The sequence below is a fragment of the Marmota marmota genome, unplaced genomic scaffold (genome assembly GCF_001458135.2).
Source record: "Marmota marmota marmota unplaced genomic scaffold, marMar, whole genome shotgun sequence".
NCBI classification, from domain to species: Eukaryota; Metazoa; Chordata; class Mammalia; order Rodentia; family Sciuridae; genus Marmota; species Marmota marmota.
In genome coordinates this window covers 2,195,180-2,211,658 of record NW_026000185.1, presented here as the reverse complement: position 1 = coordinate 2,211,658, position 16,479 = coordinate 2,195,180, and the positions used below count along the sequence as shown (strand labels likewise).

General features: G+C 51.3%; 1 protein-coding gene across 1 annotated transcript in view; it reads left to right on the top strand.

The window, feature by feature from the left end:
- Abat (4-aminobutyrate aminotransferase) overlaps positions 1-16,479 on the top strand; it is a 77,975-nt gene that overhangs the window by 36,161 nt on the left and 25,335 nt on the right. The window contains exons 2-5 of the mRNA XM_015490743.2: positions 5,037-5,148; positions 12,477-12,574; positions 14,088-14,117; positions 15,528-15,645. Of these exons, the coding sequence (XP_015346229.1) occupies positions 5,079-5,148; positions 12,477-12,574; positions 14,088-14,117; positions 15,528-15,645 (316 nt within the window). The 5' untranslated portion in view covers positions 5,037-5,078. The remainder of the gene's footprint in view (positions 1-5,036; positions 5,149-12,476; positions 12,575-14,087; positions 14,118-15,527; positions 15,646-16,479) is intronic.

Here is a 16,479-nt window from a genome sequence, read left to right as displayed (position 1 = left end):
CGATTCCTGGCTCCTGTTCCTCTCAGCCGCCCCTTCAGCCTGTTTCCAGGACCGGTCCCCCTCTCTCCTGCCCCCAGGGGCTGAAGACTGCCTCTCACCCCAGGAGGCAGGAGCAGGGAACCATGCGGACAGGGAGGGTGGGCTGGCGCCCAGGCTGCACAGAAACTAGGACAGGCTGCTGGACGGGGTGGGGAGGGGTGGGGAGGGAAGCCGGCAGCGATAAGCCTCCGTCCCAAGGCCATCCATCAGAGCCCATGAATGGGGCCCTGTTAGCCTTCCGCAAAGGCCCAGGGCTCCGCTTTATTGGTTGTCATGGCAACCCCTGGCCTTGACAACAGAGCCACCCTTGGCCAAATGTGTCTTTGTGTCCCGTTGAGTCTGCAGGAAAGCTGACTGTTGGGGCTGCAGCCGGGGAAGGAATGTCCTGAGACCCTGCCAGTGCTGTGTCTCAAGCCGAGGTAGGGCCGTGAGAGGGAGCACTTTGGGGCCCCAGAGAGGCCCAGGGGCTCACTTCTAGCCAACGATGCATGCAGAACTTCCCTCTCACAGGCCTGGGAAGCCGCACAGGAACATGACACCCTGGGCACAGCACATTTGTCAGGCGTCCAGCACGGCTTCAGGGCTGGGGACACAGCACCCACCCAAGTCCCAGGTCTCGTCCAACCTCTGCTAGCTCAGGAAGTGGGCTCATTGTTATTATCCCCATTTTACAGACGAGGAGACTGAGGCACAGAGGTGACTTCACATGCCTGACGTCACACCGCTGGTAAATGCGGAGCCGGCAGAGGCTGCTCTGGGGTGTGTTTCTTTTGAAGGATGCAAACATTTGAAAGATGACAGGTGGAAGCAAAGGAAGAGAGGCCGCTTCATGTCCAGTGCCCCTCACGGTGTGTCATCCCGGCTTCTTGAGTTGTTTGATTTTTCAAAGTCAGAACCCCACCACTTCTAGGGCCTTGGGGTCACACAGGCCTGTGGGTATGTGAGGGCCCATGGGTCCATGGTTCTTCTCCCCTCCAGAACCTCCCGGGGCAGGGCTCAAGCCTGCGAGACTCAAGCTGGGGTGCTGTGGGAGTCCCTGCCTAGCTCCACGTGACGGTCAGGTGTGGTCCAGGCTGTGAAGCTCTGGCCGGTGAGCCCTCAGACCTTGACAAGCCCATTAAACTTCTGAGCCTGTCATTCAAGGCAAATCCTGCAAATGCCTGAAATTACTGCAAGGTGCGGCCCCTGTGGTAGGTGAGAGTAAATGGCAGCAGGCATCTTTACTACTGCTGATCGCTCTCCCAGGCAAAATGGGTGGACTTCTCCCCTTTCATGCCTCTCATCTTACTGATTTAGACCTTGAACTCCGCCTCCTCGCCCACCCCACCCCACCCCCAGCTCCCTATGCACTAGGCAGATAAGAGGAAGCAGGGAGAACTAATTAGCATTTTAATTAAAGGAAGGGGGTGGGGAGAGGTAGGTGGGACTGAGGAGTCCACTATCTGCCCGAGCAGGGTCTTCCACTTGTCTTGCTGGAGACACACAGAAGAAACAGAGCTTACTGCAGATCCAGTGCACGGCCGAAACCAAAATCACCCTCGCTTGCCCTGGACCCTGGCCATCCTGTTCTGTTTACTGTATGGATTGACCTAGGGTTCTCTTTCGGATCTGATCACTTAGAGGTAAAAGCCCCCACTGGGTGCCAGGCTGTCTGTGACACCTCACACCTGCTGGTGCCAGAGGCTTGCCTCGCATGCTCAGGGCCTGGGCTTGATCCCCAGCACTGCGTGAGGAGAGGGCCAGGCCGGGCCGGAACCTCGGGGACTCCATGCTGTCCCTTTAAGTCAATTTTCTGTTCTTTCCCCGTCATCTTTGTTGCAGCAGATCAAAGTGGGTGGGGGAGGAGGAGGGCGGGATCAGAAAAGAACCTCAATTAAAATTGTTTAGAAACCAAGTTGATTTTAAGAAAAACTTTCAGTGATCACAAGTCGCGGAGAAAAAGTCGAGTGCTGCGTCAAGAACAGGCCTGGGGACGTGGGAGATGGGAAGTTTCACAGATGGGGACAGTGGGCAACCAGCCTGCTTTCCTTTCAGATCTGGGGGTTTCTCCGTCACCTCGTAGTCACAGCTTCACCGGGTGCCAGGGTCCTGAAAGCAACCCCCTAAGACTGGGCTCTTCCTGGTCTCCCTCCCCATTTTCCAGATGTGCAGATCCAAGGTCATCAGATGGCAGAGGGCCTGGTGGGAGGGACGGGGAGACACTAAGGCCACTCTGGACAGGAGCAGGGCTGGGAGCAATGTCCTGAGAGTCCTCCACATGCTTCCAGATGGTTCTCAGGGTCAGAGTGTGGCCCAACACACACGTTTACACCTGAGGAAACAGACCAGAAGAGGTAGGGTCTTTGGTCTCTGAGACAGACAAGGGCTCCGACCTTTGTGATCAGAGAATGTCCTTACTCCACAGGCCCCGCTCACGGCTGGCTCTCCTCAGCTACAAAAGCCGAGGGCCAACTCCACACATCTTTTTATTTTTTGTTGAGATAAATATAACAAGTTTAACTATTAAACCACTTTAAATGGATAATTTGGTGACACAATGTCATCCAGCCATCATCTCTATCTAGTTCCGGAATGTTCCATCACCCCAGTGGGTTCCCCACGGATCCAGCAGTCCTGCCCTATCTGCCCTCCCCAGCCTCTGGCGGCCTGTAAACTGTTCTGGGAGTTGCGTGTCAATGGAATCAGGCAACGTGTGCCCTTGGCATCTGGGTTCTCTCACTGGGTGTGATTCATCACCATCGTCAGGCTTCTTCCCTCCCACCAGCTCCCACCATTCCAGCCCACGCCCTCCAGCAACCCACCTCCTGAGCTCACGGTGACCCCTGCATCTCGTGGACATGCCAAGTGCGAATCCCCTGTCCCACCCGGGAGCCTGGCTGAGCACAGATCCTCGGGATAAGACAAGAGCATCTGGGACCCTCCTCCCCTGGAGAGGGCCTCCCTGGGGCCCACTGACAGGTGGGACTGGCTCTGTTCCTGGAGATCGGATTCCAGCCAGTCCTGTCCCCAGCTTCCCTCTGCCCCCATGACTTCACATCCCCCCCCCCACCGCCTCTCTGCACCGAACCCTCACACCTCTGAGCGTTTGCTCCTACGACCCCTGGAATGTCCATGGTACAGCTCAGGGACACCTCCCTGGTATCCTAACCCTGGCCACAGGGAATCTCTCCACCTTGCCTCAGCACCCTGTTCACAGGGCCCAGCGTGGGGATTCCTTTCTGTCTCTCACATTGACAGAGAGCTGCAAAATTTTTATGTTTGTGTCTTGCCAGGTTATTTTAAGAATTTTAGGACAGGCTGGATAAAGCAGCCTAGTACATTAAATTCTCCCACTTCCCCCGCCCCCAGTGTAGTCCCCTGCCACTAAATTATGAGCTTCAGAAGGAGAGCAGTGTGTTTTCCAACCTCCATTCTCTGCACCTAAATGACAGGGCCTTGCCTCTAACAGGGGCCTAATTAACTGATGAGTGAATTAATGGGTGACAGAATGAGTGGACAACAGCAGCTTTTCTTATGATTTGAAATACTTTGTGTTAAGAATTAATGTCTGATGGAGATCACGTTTTGTTATAAGGTCAGTTTCAACCTCAGGCCACCAAAATGTCACATGTCACCAAGATAAGTTTTCCAGTATGACATTCTGCAGTTGCAAGTGTGCAGATGTGGCTTTTGCTTGTGCAGAATATTCAAATGTTAACGCTCAGATTCTCCCCAGATTCTGGAGTTTTTAAAGATGTACTTAATGGAAATGGAACTGTGGGGAGCCTCAGTAATGGCGTTTGAGACAAAGGGCTGGAGGTGAGAAGGCGCAAGTGCGCCTTCTGTGTACGCTGCTAAATTGCCAGGCTGGCGTTGAGCTGGATGTAGCAGAAGAGATTTTTAAGAATCCATTAAATCGTCAAGAGGGGAGTGTGATTTCTCGGTTAGCTCATGGCCACACTTTCCTAGCCTACCTTTTCCCTGCCAAAATTTTCTCTGGTGAAAAGAAAGAAAATGTATTCGCTGCACGACAGCAGTTTTACTCCTGCAGCCCCGTAGCTGCTGCAGGTAGAGTAACTTAACTGATACGAGGAGCGAAATCAAGGGCTTTGGGGTCGGCAGCCCAGGCAGCCCCGTGACCAAGGCCCACTCCATCAGCCCTCTGACGGTTCCTTTTCTGCCCTGGAGATGCCTCTGTGCTGGAGGGCGGGGCAGATGAAGGTGGGCAGTGCCCTGCAGAGCGCCTCACCCAAAGGCCTCAGGCTGGGTCCACTTTCACCCTGGAGGAAGGAGCCAGCGTCTCCAGGGCACAGCGCAGCTGGTTCTGGGGCCAGTCCTCCGCCTGCAGAGGGGACACTGTTGCTGAGGACTATCTTGAGCTCCCTGCTGGCTTTACTGGCCTGCAGTGGAAGAGACACTGTCACTTGCATCCAAGGTCAACTTGACCTTGGCCTTGAGATACCTGGGATGGGGTGACCATCCCAATTTGCCCAGGACAGTCCTGGTATCCAAATGGAAAGCTTCACATCCTGAACCTCTCGGTTCCAAGCAAACTGGGACAGTTAGTCACGCTGGGGCTGTTCAGCCTCCAAAATGGGCCACCAGATGCTCACTGGGTGCCCAGTATCACCTGGGAGCAGGGCAGTGAGGACTGTCTGCTCCCCACACTGTGATGCCTGGATGTCTGCTCTGAGTCTGTCCATCTTGTAGAGCACAGGCCTGTCCTCACCCACAGGGGGTCTCAAGCCAGCTCTGTCCACTTGCTTTCTTTTCCCATCCAGAAAATGGGCACAGTCACCCCTACATGTGGGACATGGAGTGTAGCACAGCTCAAATGAAGAAGCGGTGAGTGAAAGTGTCTATGCAGCACAGCACTGGCTTGGATTAAGATGAGTATTTAATAGCAAAGGGTTGGTGGTCAGAACCTTCTCCACAGCTGGGGAGAGGTGGAGGTGAGACCCACAGCCCGCAGCACGAAGTCTTTGTGGGCCTCAATCTGGATTTGTGGTCTCTTTCAGGGCAGCAGCCAGTGAGGGGTCCCTGTTCTGGAAGGAGGGGTCATGGCCTTCATGCTGTTCACCCGGCGGCTGGTCTGCAGCTCCCAGCACAAGCACCGCTTGCTAGTGCCAGGTAAGCCCTGGTGGGGGGCAGGTTGGCAAGACCTGGTCCTGGGGCGGGGACACTGCGTATTTGAACTTTGCTCTCTTCTCCATCGAGTGCTATGCAGTGTGACAGGCTCTAGTGAAGCTGGGCGGTGGCAGTGGCAGCCATCGATGGCCTGTGGCTGTAGCATCCCTGTCACATGGCCCTGGATTTCAGCCCGGTGCAGGTTCTCCAGGTCGCGCGTGCTCTGTGCCGTGTGCATCCTGGGTGAGCGCCCAGACAGCCACCCCATTGTTCACCTTCAGTACGGGATTCCATGGATCACAGGGGAGTCGACACTTGGTTATAAACAGGCTTCACGTTGGGGGCCTTGGCACCCCTGCAGGCTGATGGTAGTGTTCTGAGCGTGTTTAACGCCAGCCGAGCCAGGCCATGATGGGCAGTAGTTAGTACATTCGTCAGCTTTGCATCACTGCAATGAGTCACCTGAGACAGTTTGGGTTGGAATGTCTGCTAGTCAGGATTGGAAAGGATCAACGTTACTGGTTAGAATTCATGTTAATTTCCATTTGGGTCTGCCCCACTTCGGTTTTCCTGCCCCTGAGAGGTGGAAGTCAGTGGATCTTGGATGCTGAGGGTGTGGGGGCTGAGGGAGGTCTGAAGCAGGCGTCTGCACCTGCCCCATGGGACAGGTGTGCACAGCCTGGCTTGCGGTGGCCCTGGCTGCTGGGCCTGCCCTCTCCTGCCTGGGCCTCTGCTCCTGTGCTCCAGGACAAGGCTTGACTTCACTGGCCAACTCCAGACTTCTGCTCACATTTCAGCAGTGCTTCTTTAATGCCTTTTTCTGTCCCAGGGCCAGCCTAGTTTCCCACATTGCCCTAGTTGTCAGGTATCGGGACCAGCTTTTTGTTACTATGACGAAAAATCTGATGGGGGCTACTTATGAAGTGCAGAGGTCTATTTAGCTCACAGTTTTGGAGACTTGCCGCAGCCCGGCTGGCTGGGCAAAATAAGCGGAGGGTGACGAATAACTTGTGTACGTTGATACAGCAGGAGTGGGAGCCGTTTATTGCAGGACAGGAGCAGTATTTATACATTCCACACAGCTTATCTAATTAGCATAAACTAGATACATCAGTCAACCAATCAGGAATCTCTACACCTAATGGCTCGGTTTTGTTACTTCTCAAACCACTCCCTCTGACATTTTGCCAGGCACCATCCAGACTTGTTTACGAACTTTAACATTCCCCTGGCAAAATGCCAGGTGTTATTTTGACTTGTTTACAGACTCTAATATTTCCCCCTTTTGTTTAATTTAAATAATGACCATAGTGGTTTTTACAGAAACACCATAAATAACCTGCTACAAACAGAAAGGGAGAATACAAAATGCCACAATACCAAGCCAATTGACAGACTCTAACAGAGACTGAATGTCCCAATGGCATGGTGCAGACTCTAGTCTAGCAAAGGCCCTGTAGGGGATGGCGAATGGAAGACGGTGGGTGTCAGTGGCAGAGTGCACCTTAGGATAACGGTCACATCACAAGTCAGCCAGCAGAAGGAGCTGGACGGGGCCAGCTTGCTCCTTTCTGACAGCCCTCGAGAGAGCTGCCTCAACTCCTCCTGGGAAGCACCCCAGAGACCTAGAACCTCCCCCGGCCCCAACTCTTAGAGGTTCACCGCCTCCCAACAGCATCCCTGGGGACGGAGCTCCTGGTACCTGTGCCTCGGCGAGGACAACCTGGGTTCACACCCAGCCCTGGGCCTGGCCTCGCTGGTCTGCGATGTTCCTGTCTTTCCTGATTCTCCTCGAGCCTGATGGTTTTGAGGAGTCATTAGCAGGCTCTGAGGCAGTTTTTGTTTTATGTATTTACAAAAGAAGCATATTAATGTTGACACATAGTATGTTAAAATAATCCCAACCCAAGAACAGGCGGGCCAGGCACGGTGTGTCCCAGTGGGAGAGCCGTGGCAGGACGTCCATTCGCCTACCCAACACTGCTGGGCATAGACCGCAGGCCTCGTGCCATGCCAGCTGCTGAGGGCACCCCCTCTGGGGCTCCTCTGGGGCTCCAGCCTAGGGCAGCGTGGCACCATCTCTCAAGGTCATTCTCAAGGACATCTGAGCCCTCCCAAAGGGGCACGTGGAAAGGGTCCTGGGTTAAGACTCATAGGAGCCCCAGTTCCGGGCGGGCCTGACCTGGAGTGCGAGCCCCAGCCTGTTTTCTCCTGGCACAGAGATGCTGCCTGTCTCACAGGTGCCTGGCCTCGGAGGAAACGGCTCCCGTGAAAGCACTTCCTGTGTGTCTGCGTGGGGTGGGGGGTGCCCAACACTCACTTTGCAGCACAGAGACGAGGCCCCAAGCACGGAGAGGAAATGGCCAAGTCCCCGCTCTACCTGTGGGTGTCCTGGGGGAGTCACATCTTTCTGAGCGCACGGTGCCAGATTCAGAAAGCCACACAGCGAGACACTGGCCTTTCCTTTTGGCCTTCAACTTGGCCTACCTAATGTGCAGCGCAGAGTTGTTCTCTGTAAGACGCTGGAACAGTCCTGGGAAAGAGCCGACCGCGTGCCTCACGCACCTCGGGCGGGCAGGGGCTCTGATGGAAACCCCACAGGACTCCTGCTTAGTTTTCACCCTCCAGCCCCCATCGCAGCCCCCACGGCAGAAGGACCTGAACGCAGACACTTGGTGACTTGCCCTGGGATAGCAAGTGGCTGAGCCAGGCTTTGGGGGAGCCAGTCGGGTGCCAGGCCCTGTGTGCACGTGACGATGGCCGCAGGTTTAGCAGCCTGAGGTGACCCGTGCTCACAGTTGAGGGGCTGGGTTCAGTCCCTGGGGGGCTGCCAGCAGGAGGCTACCCTCCGCCCTTGATGCTCAGACATCTAGCACAGCTCTCGAGCTGGTGGCCGCCTTACAGAGCAAGGGAGGTGCCGGGTGGGAGCCACAGGCTGTCTGGCCTCACGGTGTGGGAGGCTTCTCTGTGGCCTCTCTACCCTCGGGGCCCCATGAAGCCAGTGAAAGACCCTCCAGGAGTGTCTTCCGTCTGAAGAGACCCGTTCCCCAAGGACCAGCGAAACCACGACGTTCGGATGCAAACAGCAAGAGGTTTATTCAGGTGCACAGGTACCCGGGGCGACAAGCTCTATGTGACTTGCGCGCCCCTGGCTTATCCTGAGGGGTTTATATAGGGCTTGCAAGCAGAAGCGTGGATACAGAAGCGAGATGCATAGTTACAGGATCCCTATTGGAGGATTTAAATGAGGTGGGGGTTATACTTTTTTTTTTTCAGTTCTCGAAAATCAGACAAAGTTGCTGACGTGACCAGTTTCTGTTCCCTTCCGGTATCTTTTGTTCTCTCTTTGACCAGATGTCTGCCCCTATACATCCTGTCCTCGTAGCGACCTCGAGCTAGCCCAAGATATCTGCCTCTGTGCATCCTGTTTTTGTAACGACCTTGAGCAAGCCCAACTGCTGAACTTGCAGACTCAGTTGCCCCACTGACCTCCTTTGACAAGCTATTTTTCAAGCCTTGTTATATCTGGCGTTACTAAGCTAAAGCTATAAGCAGCTGGGTTGGGGAGTCTTTCAGTTGCATCCTGTCCTTTAGTTCCTGTTTGCTCAAGCTTGGCCCTTCCGGGGTTATCTATATGGAACATCCTGTGGCGGCATTGTGCTAGACTTGAAATGCTACGTGCAGCTAGTGGGATTGTGACATGGGGGTGGTGCAAGAGAACATCCTGCAGCTTCAGGGCACAGGGGTTGGATTTCCTAATGTTGGGCCTGGGGCCTTAAGGTTCTTCACCAGGAACATGATGGTGGCTAGCAGCTGAAGGGACTGTCCCCAATACCATCATTTTGTGGAAAAAAAAAATTTTTTTAATTGTGACCTTGTATTGATAAATAGTGTACAGAGACAGGGAGACTAGGCCTCAGGGGTCATGTCTGGGTAGAAAATTCAAAGTATTGTATCCTCAACGAGCACGTGAGAGCATATAAGGGGCATAGAAGATGCTTTTAAAAAGAAAAGCAGAGCTAACAGCTCCAGCTGGACTTGACCTTGGGTTTGGCCAGACTCACCTGTAGGATCTTTGCCTTTCGGTAAAGTGACATTCTCTCAGTTATAAAATTGAGAGGACATTGAAAATGCTCAGTGGCTGCTTTATGGGTGGGAGTTAAAAATCGACTCTTTGGGTTGGTGTGGCCACGGAGGGCCATGACCTTCACTGTCTGACCCAGAGGGCTGACCTGTGTCCGTCTTCTTTCTCAACAACACCCCTCTGCCTTCCTGGTGTGCTCTTACTTATGAATGAAGCCAGATCATTCCATGTTACTGCAAATTTGCTTCTCGTCGCTTCTCTGTGCTTCTGAAATGATTTCCCCCTAGGAAAAGTAGGTTGTTTTGTGCAGATGTTTCACTTCAAAGGTCAAAGAAAGGAAAGAGGCAAAAAAATATCCATTACCTTTACAGTATCCAAGAAAGAGGGCAGCAGACTCATCTCCAGCCCAGCCACTTGCTAGCTAAATTTTAGCAAATTAGTCAGCTTCTGTGAGCCTTGGTGTCTCCTTCTAGGACATGAGAACAGGGTCGTGAGGGCGAAGAGGGATAGTCCACGTCACCCACTTAGGATAATTCCTGGGACATTCACCCCATGGGATAATACACACAGCACATCTGTTTGTGTGACTTGATAGAGGGAGTTCAAGGGAAGGTTTCCATGAGGCTCCAAACTTTGTTCTGTTCTCTTATGGGGTGTGGCGTTTTTGTCATTATTATAGAACATTCATTATAGTGTCATTTGGTCATTTTCCATATCAAAAGCCAAAATGAAACACAGAAGGAAGGGCAGAAATACCGGGGTTGTCAATTTGGGGGTTCCCACCTGGCTCTGCTATTCACTAGCTGGGTGATTTTGAGAAGACACTTAATCACTCTGGTCCTCATCCCAAGGGAGTTGTGGATTCTCCCACCCAGGAGATAGCCTGGGTGGGGCCTGCCTAGCACATAGTAGGGCTGACTCTGTCTGTTTCCCTCCTTCTCCGATTGCACAGTTGCCCACAAATTATCAGGCTCTGACTTTCAGGGTCTCTGCCCGGCGGTCCCCTGCCCTCCTCCTTCCTCTGCGCAGAAGGACTCAGCCCGCGGCAGAAGCTGACGCCGTAATTCACAACGTGCTGCTCCGGGCCCCAGCATCCCGCAGCCCGGAGCCCCGTTGGCTGGTCCTAGCCGCTCTGCCCAGCTCTCCTGCTTCCTGCTTGTCTGCCTCGGGTCCCCCTGTCTGCAGCTCCACACCCCGGCCCTTCTTCCAGGACCCACCCAGGGCAGCTCTGGTGCACCCTGCCTCACCCTCTGCCCCACATTCCCACCCCGGCCCCAAGAAGCCTGAGCTACAACCTGACACCAAGACAGTTTCTGGGGAACATAAAGGACTCTGTGTCCTCGTGGGGTCAGTAGTTCATTGTGAATGCTTCGCCTGTCCCCTTCGTTAGAAAGGAAACAGCTCAACGCTGGTGAATGGCTGTCTTCACCAAAACACCGCTCTCTGCTTTATGGGGACACATTGTGGCAACCCCGAGTTCCACCAGGGAGGAGACATAGTTAATGTAAAAAGATCATCCGTGCACCCCACGACCTTTAACCCTCTTCTAGCAGAATAGACTCTTCAGGAATTTCATTTTTTAAGATCAAACAGAAGAAAATAAAGGCTGTTTTCTTCATGCTTAAATCAGTGCAGTGCTGTTTTTTTAACTAGACTTTATGTTCAAAAGGCTGCATTATATTGTGGAATTAATTCAGAAACTTTGATATTCAAAGCAATCATAGAAAATGAAGAATGAATTTAAATGTTTCCTAAAAATCACGGCGCTGTGTGGTTTGACACGCTATCGGTGTGAGTGTGTGTGTGCATGCATGAAATCATGGAGGGGTTTTTTCCCCCCTTTTCAGTGCTGGAGACCAAACCCAGGCAAGCTCTGCACCACTGAGCTCCATCCAAGCCCCTGACGTTTTCCTAAAACCTCTCTGAACCTTGGTCTCCTCTTCTGTGTAGCGGAGACGAAGAGATAGAGCTATTACATGTATGTGCACACTCATGGGAGAAATGTCATCACCCGGGTGATTTATCGAAAGTGTCTGCTGATCCCCTCGTCTGGTATGATTATGGTGACAAAGGCTACCCCAGGAAGAGGAGCTAGGCTTTCTCAACTAGCAAGCACATACCAGGAAGGCAGGTGAAGAGAGAGACGGAATCTGAGGGCCACTCCAAGTCCTTCCACCCTTATCCGGGTCCAGCCCAGTTGCCTTTCACTCAGGGATGAGCAGGGCAGGCTTGAGGCCACCCCCTGTGTTTCAGCCACACACTGAGCCAAAGCACCTCAGAGACTCACCCGGGAACGTAACACCCTCTGAGAGTTTACAGTACGTGAAAAATGTGAAATGGTTCCAGACAAATGACTTGTGACAAAGACTTTTTTTAAAACAGGAAACATCTGTTACCTGGGGGCCACCTTGATTTAGAAACTTAATTATTCTCTCCTGGTGGATTTCTTTCTTTCTTTCTTTTCTTCTTTTTTGAGACGGGGGTCTCACTAGTTGCCCAGGCTGGTCTTGAACTCCCGGGCTCAAGTGGCCCTCCTGCCTCAGCCTCCTGACTGGCTGGGACTCCAGGTGCAGCCACTACACCCAGGTTCCCTTCTGGGTCGTTTTGATCGTCACAGCTGGGGACACAGCTGAGGACAGAGACACCTGCATGCAGTGATCAGTGGCCGAGGGTGCCCCTGAGCACCCTACAGTGCCAAATGGGATAGCAAAGAGTTACCCAAACCAAGTAGAGCCGAGGCAGATTAAAAGGTGACTAAACTTTTACAAAATCTAGGTAATTTTTATAATTTGATCTTTCATGTGCTAATACTATTGGGCATCTTCCTGAGTCCATTCGTATTCAAAATTTCTATCTCAAACAATAGGGGCATAAATATTGCATGTGGTGGCTGGCTATGTTGATTGTACTTAGCTGCCCTCCAGCCGTGCACGCTTAGGTTGTTGCCCCTTTACTGTGGCTGTAGACAATACTCTATGAATACTTTTAGAGGATGGCTGCTTAAGGGACAGGATCTGGTGTCCACTCACCCTCACTGCACTCGGGCAGGAGCTGCCTGTTTGCGCGTAATTTCAATGACACTGACTTTTCCCATTTGTGACATCTGGGTGCTCTTGCAGTGCCCAGCTCTGTCCTGACTGAGCGTTGTGGGGCAGCTGGCCAGGTTGAGGCTGAGGTCCGGTTGGGACCTTGGGCATCTGCTGGGGCAGACCCTCATCACCAGGGGTCTCTTCTTTGTTTGCTGCAGGATCCAGATACATCAGTCAAGCTGCAGCCAAAGTGGACATTGACTTTGATTATGACGGGCCACTGATGAAGACAGAGGTCCCAGGCCCAAGGTCTCGGGTGAGTCCAGCACATCTGAGTGGTTTGTGGGGGTGGAGGGAGGGGGACCCAGGAGGCAAGAACACGGAGGAGCTCAGGGGCCTTCGCTGGCTGCCTTCTGACAGTTCCTTACGAGAGACGGGTATTAAAATAAACTAGGCCACTCCACACAGGAGATAAGGAAGGCTCCAAGAGACGCGTCCCTATCTGCTGCCACAATAATGCTGCACGCAGACCTGCAGGAGCCCAGGAGCACACAGCAGGCAGACGGCTCCTGTGTTTGGGGCTGAGCGGGGGCTGGGCAGTTGACTCTGCTGACTCCCCTCCAGACCAGGGACTGATGCAGGGTAGTCTCTCCTGGGGTCACTGCAGTGGTGTGGTTGTGCGCCATGTGTCTCACCCTCCAGCAGACTGGACTGGGCTTGTTCCCCTGTGCTCAGTCGGCTGAGGCCTGGACTCCTCCCAAGCTCACAGGTACTTCCACCTGATGTCCTGTCCAGCTTTTGACTCTGTGCTCTGGGTCTGGAGTCAAAGGCTGGACAGGACATCAACCAACAGGCAATATATAGGCAAGGGGCCTAGAGGTTCAGTGCCTTGAACTTGAACTTGAACTTGAAGGATAAGGAAGGAGGCAACAGAACAATGGCACAACCCTTTGTGATGCAAATTTATCTTTTCTTTGTAGATTTTGCAGATTTTCTTCAGTCATTTTTCTTGGAGTGTCTATATACCTATTGTCATTGCAACTCTTTTATAGATTCAGAAATCTCTGTATGAGTATAAATGATTAGTTATTTGGGAGAGAGTCTTACTAACAAAAGGAGAGACTTCATCATACATATTTCTATTGGGAGATGGATCCTAACTTCATAATAGCAAAGCACTGGAATGATTTTTCATATTCTTGTCAGTAATATTATTTTATATTTTTGCATGGAAATATATAATTGTAAAACATTAATTGATGAAGTTTGTTTTATGTTGAATTTCTTTTGGAACTGAGATGTTTGTCATATCAAAGCAACTAATTTCTAATTCCCAGTTTCTACGTAGAGTTTTTGGAATGTTTGGATTATAATTACAAATGGTTATTTGATAGGCAGAATAATATTTTAGTTGATTTTATTTTCTATTCCTAATGAAGTGTGAAAGGCTTCTTCTTCTTCTTCTTCTTCTTCTTCTTCTTCTTCTTCTTCTTCTTCTTCTTCTTCTTCTTCTTCTTCTTCTTAATAAAAAAGGAATCCATGTTCTGGTGGACACTAGATAAATACCTTCCTTCAGCTTAAATTTTTTTGTTAAATATTTAGTTTCTTTTATATTCCAGGTGTCTAAATCTCACCTGTTGTAATTTAACTGGGTAATGGAATGGTTTCCTGCCAACTATTTATATTAAGTAATTTAAAATTATTTATAGTATTGATGACTGACTAATAAACTACCACAGTACTGGCAAGAGAGGGGAAAACAGGACAGATTTCCGAGCTGTTCTGGCAAGAGTGTGTTTGCCTGACGCCCTTGTCCTTCTCCCCTGCAGAAGTTGATGGAGCAGCTGAACGTCATTCAGGTGAGTGGGGCCAGGTAACGCGGCTTGCTGCTTCTCCACCACCTCTCAGCCGAGGGGCGTAGCTTACTCTGTGCTGGACTTGACTCTGTTCTAAACCTGTTTTCTAATTGCCCTTGTGATTTCCTCTTTGACCCATCGGTTATTTACATCCTGCTTAATTTCTACATTTTTGTGACTTTCCCAATTTTTTGTTATTCATTCAATTCCTTTGTGGTTGGGAAACATTCGGTGCAATTTCAACCCTTTTAAATGTGTTGAACGTCTTGGATGAGCTGCCATGGTGTGCCCTGGAGAAGTGTCCCTGCATGTGGTCTGTCCTGGAGAAGTCTCCCTGCCAGCCTGAGGGGGAGGTGCCATCTGCTGGGCTGCCGGGTGCAGTGTCCTGCTGACGTTGGTTGGACAGCTGCTTTTTTAGAGTGTTGCTCAAGTCTCCTATTTCCTTGCTCATTTTCTGCCTAGGTGTCCTAGTCTTATTGGATGTTAGGTATTGAAGTCCACAACTATTTAAAGGGGAACTGTTTCCCTTCAACTCTGTCCATTTTTTCTTCATGGGTTTGGGGGCTCTGTTGTTTGGTGCAAATATGTTTATAATTGTTGTATCTTCTTAGTGGATTATTCCTTTATCATTATAAAATGTCTTTCTGTAGTAACTTTTTTCTTGTTGTTTTCTAGTCTGTTTTTGTCTGGTTCCAACATAAGCCCGTCAGGCTTTCTTATGGTTACTGTGTGCATCATATATCTTTTCCATCCTTTCACTTTCAACCTATTTATAGTCTGGAATCTAAAGTATGTCCCCTCTAAATAGCATGCCGTTGCTTCTTATCACCCAGTCTGGCGATCTCTGACCTCTGGTTTAATCTATTCAGTTAATCTATTCACCCATAATTGCATTTACGCTTCCCATTTCACTTTTTGTTCTCCATGTGTCTGGTGTATTTTGTTGTTGTTGTTGTTCCTCCATCTTTATTTCACTGTTTTTTGTTGGGTTGGTTTTGCTTTAGAGCAGGGATATGCATCAAATGAATATTTTCCTCCATGACCTTTTTATTTCTTTAACGTTCACTATTTATTTCTAGTTTTCTTAGTGGCGGCTGTAAGGTTTACTACATATATCCTAACTTCTTGGAATTCTGCGTTAGATTTATATTTCAGCCTTTTTCATTGTGGTATCTGAAACATATATAGAAAAATTCACAAAATACAAAAGTCACAACTTTAAAAAACTATTACAGCAAGCCACCCATGTAGTTACTCCCAGAGCAAGAAATGCAGCCTTAGAAGCACCCAGAAGCGCCTTGCATGTCCACAGGATGGGCAGAACATAGTTGACTTTACCGATTCGGGCTTGTTTCTGAAGACTAAGCCCTCGGGGGTCGCTGTGAGCCTGAGTTAGTCTCTTCTTTCCCCCAGAATGCAGAGGCTGTGCATTTTTTCTGCAACTACGAAGAGAGCCGAGGTAACTACCTGGTGGACGTGGACGGCAACCGCATGTTGGATCTTTATTCCCAGATCTCCTCTGTCCCCATAGGTAAGAGCTGGAGAATCGGTCCTCTGATGTCCTTCCTCTCTCCCTCCCTTCCTCCCTCCTTTGCCCTCAGCCCTCCGCTTTAGATGCTCCTCCCAGCAGGCCCATCCTTCAAAGCAAGGAGGCAGTAGTGTGCCGAGGGCGTGTTGTGGGCACATTGTTCCTCATCCACCCCTCCCCACACCCCCAAAGGTATGGATTAACATCCCCACTTTGCAGATAGGAAAAGAAAGTTTGGAGAGGCGGCAGCTTGGAAAGGAACCCCAGCTAGGCGGTGAACCAAGTCTGTGTTTGTGGCTGGTGTGCATAGACCCGTATCTTGGTCTGGGATTCCTGGAGGAATAGCCAGACGCAGGAGTGGTGTTCCGGTCATCTGCTAAGGGACAGCCTTCAGGGGAAATGAGAGGAAGGGGACGGTGTAGGGCAGGGGGAAGCTAAAAATGAGGGCTCTCTGCTGTAAAACCCTATAGCCTGACTCCAGGGGACTCTGAGCAATTGAACCCCAGACGGGAGCCAGAGGGCTGCCTTTCTGTACCCTGTGCCAATCGGTTGCCCATCAGCTGCCCGGGGGAGGACGAGGGCAATCTCCTTGCAAAGCGGCTGCCATGGAGCCAGGGCAGTCTTCCAGGGGAGGGGGCAGCTGGAGCCATTGTCAGCCAGCACACACAGCAGCTGGGAGGGGAGGACCTCGGTGGGATGCCCACAGCACCTGCCTCCAGACTCCCCTCCCAGCCTGCACAGCACGGCTGTGGGGAGACAAGGCTAATTTGCCAACGCAGTGGCAGCTATCTGCAGCCTGGATGGGTAATGTTCCTTTGGTTGATGGATCCCGACGGT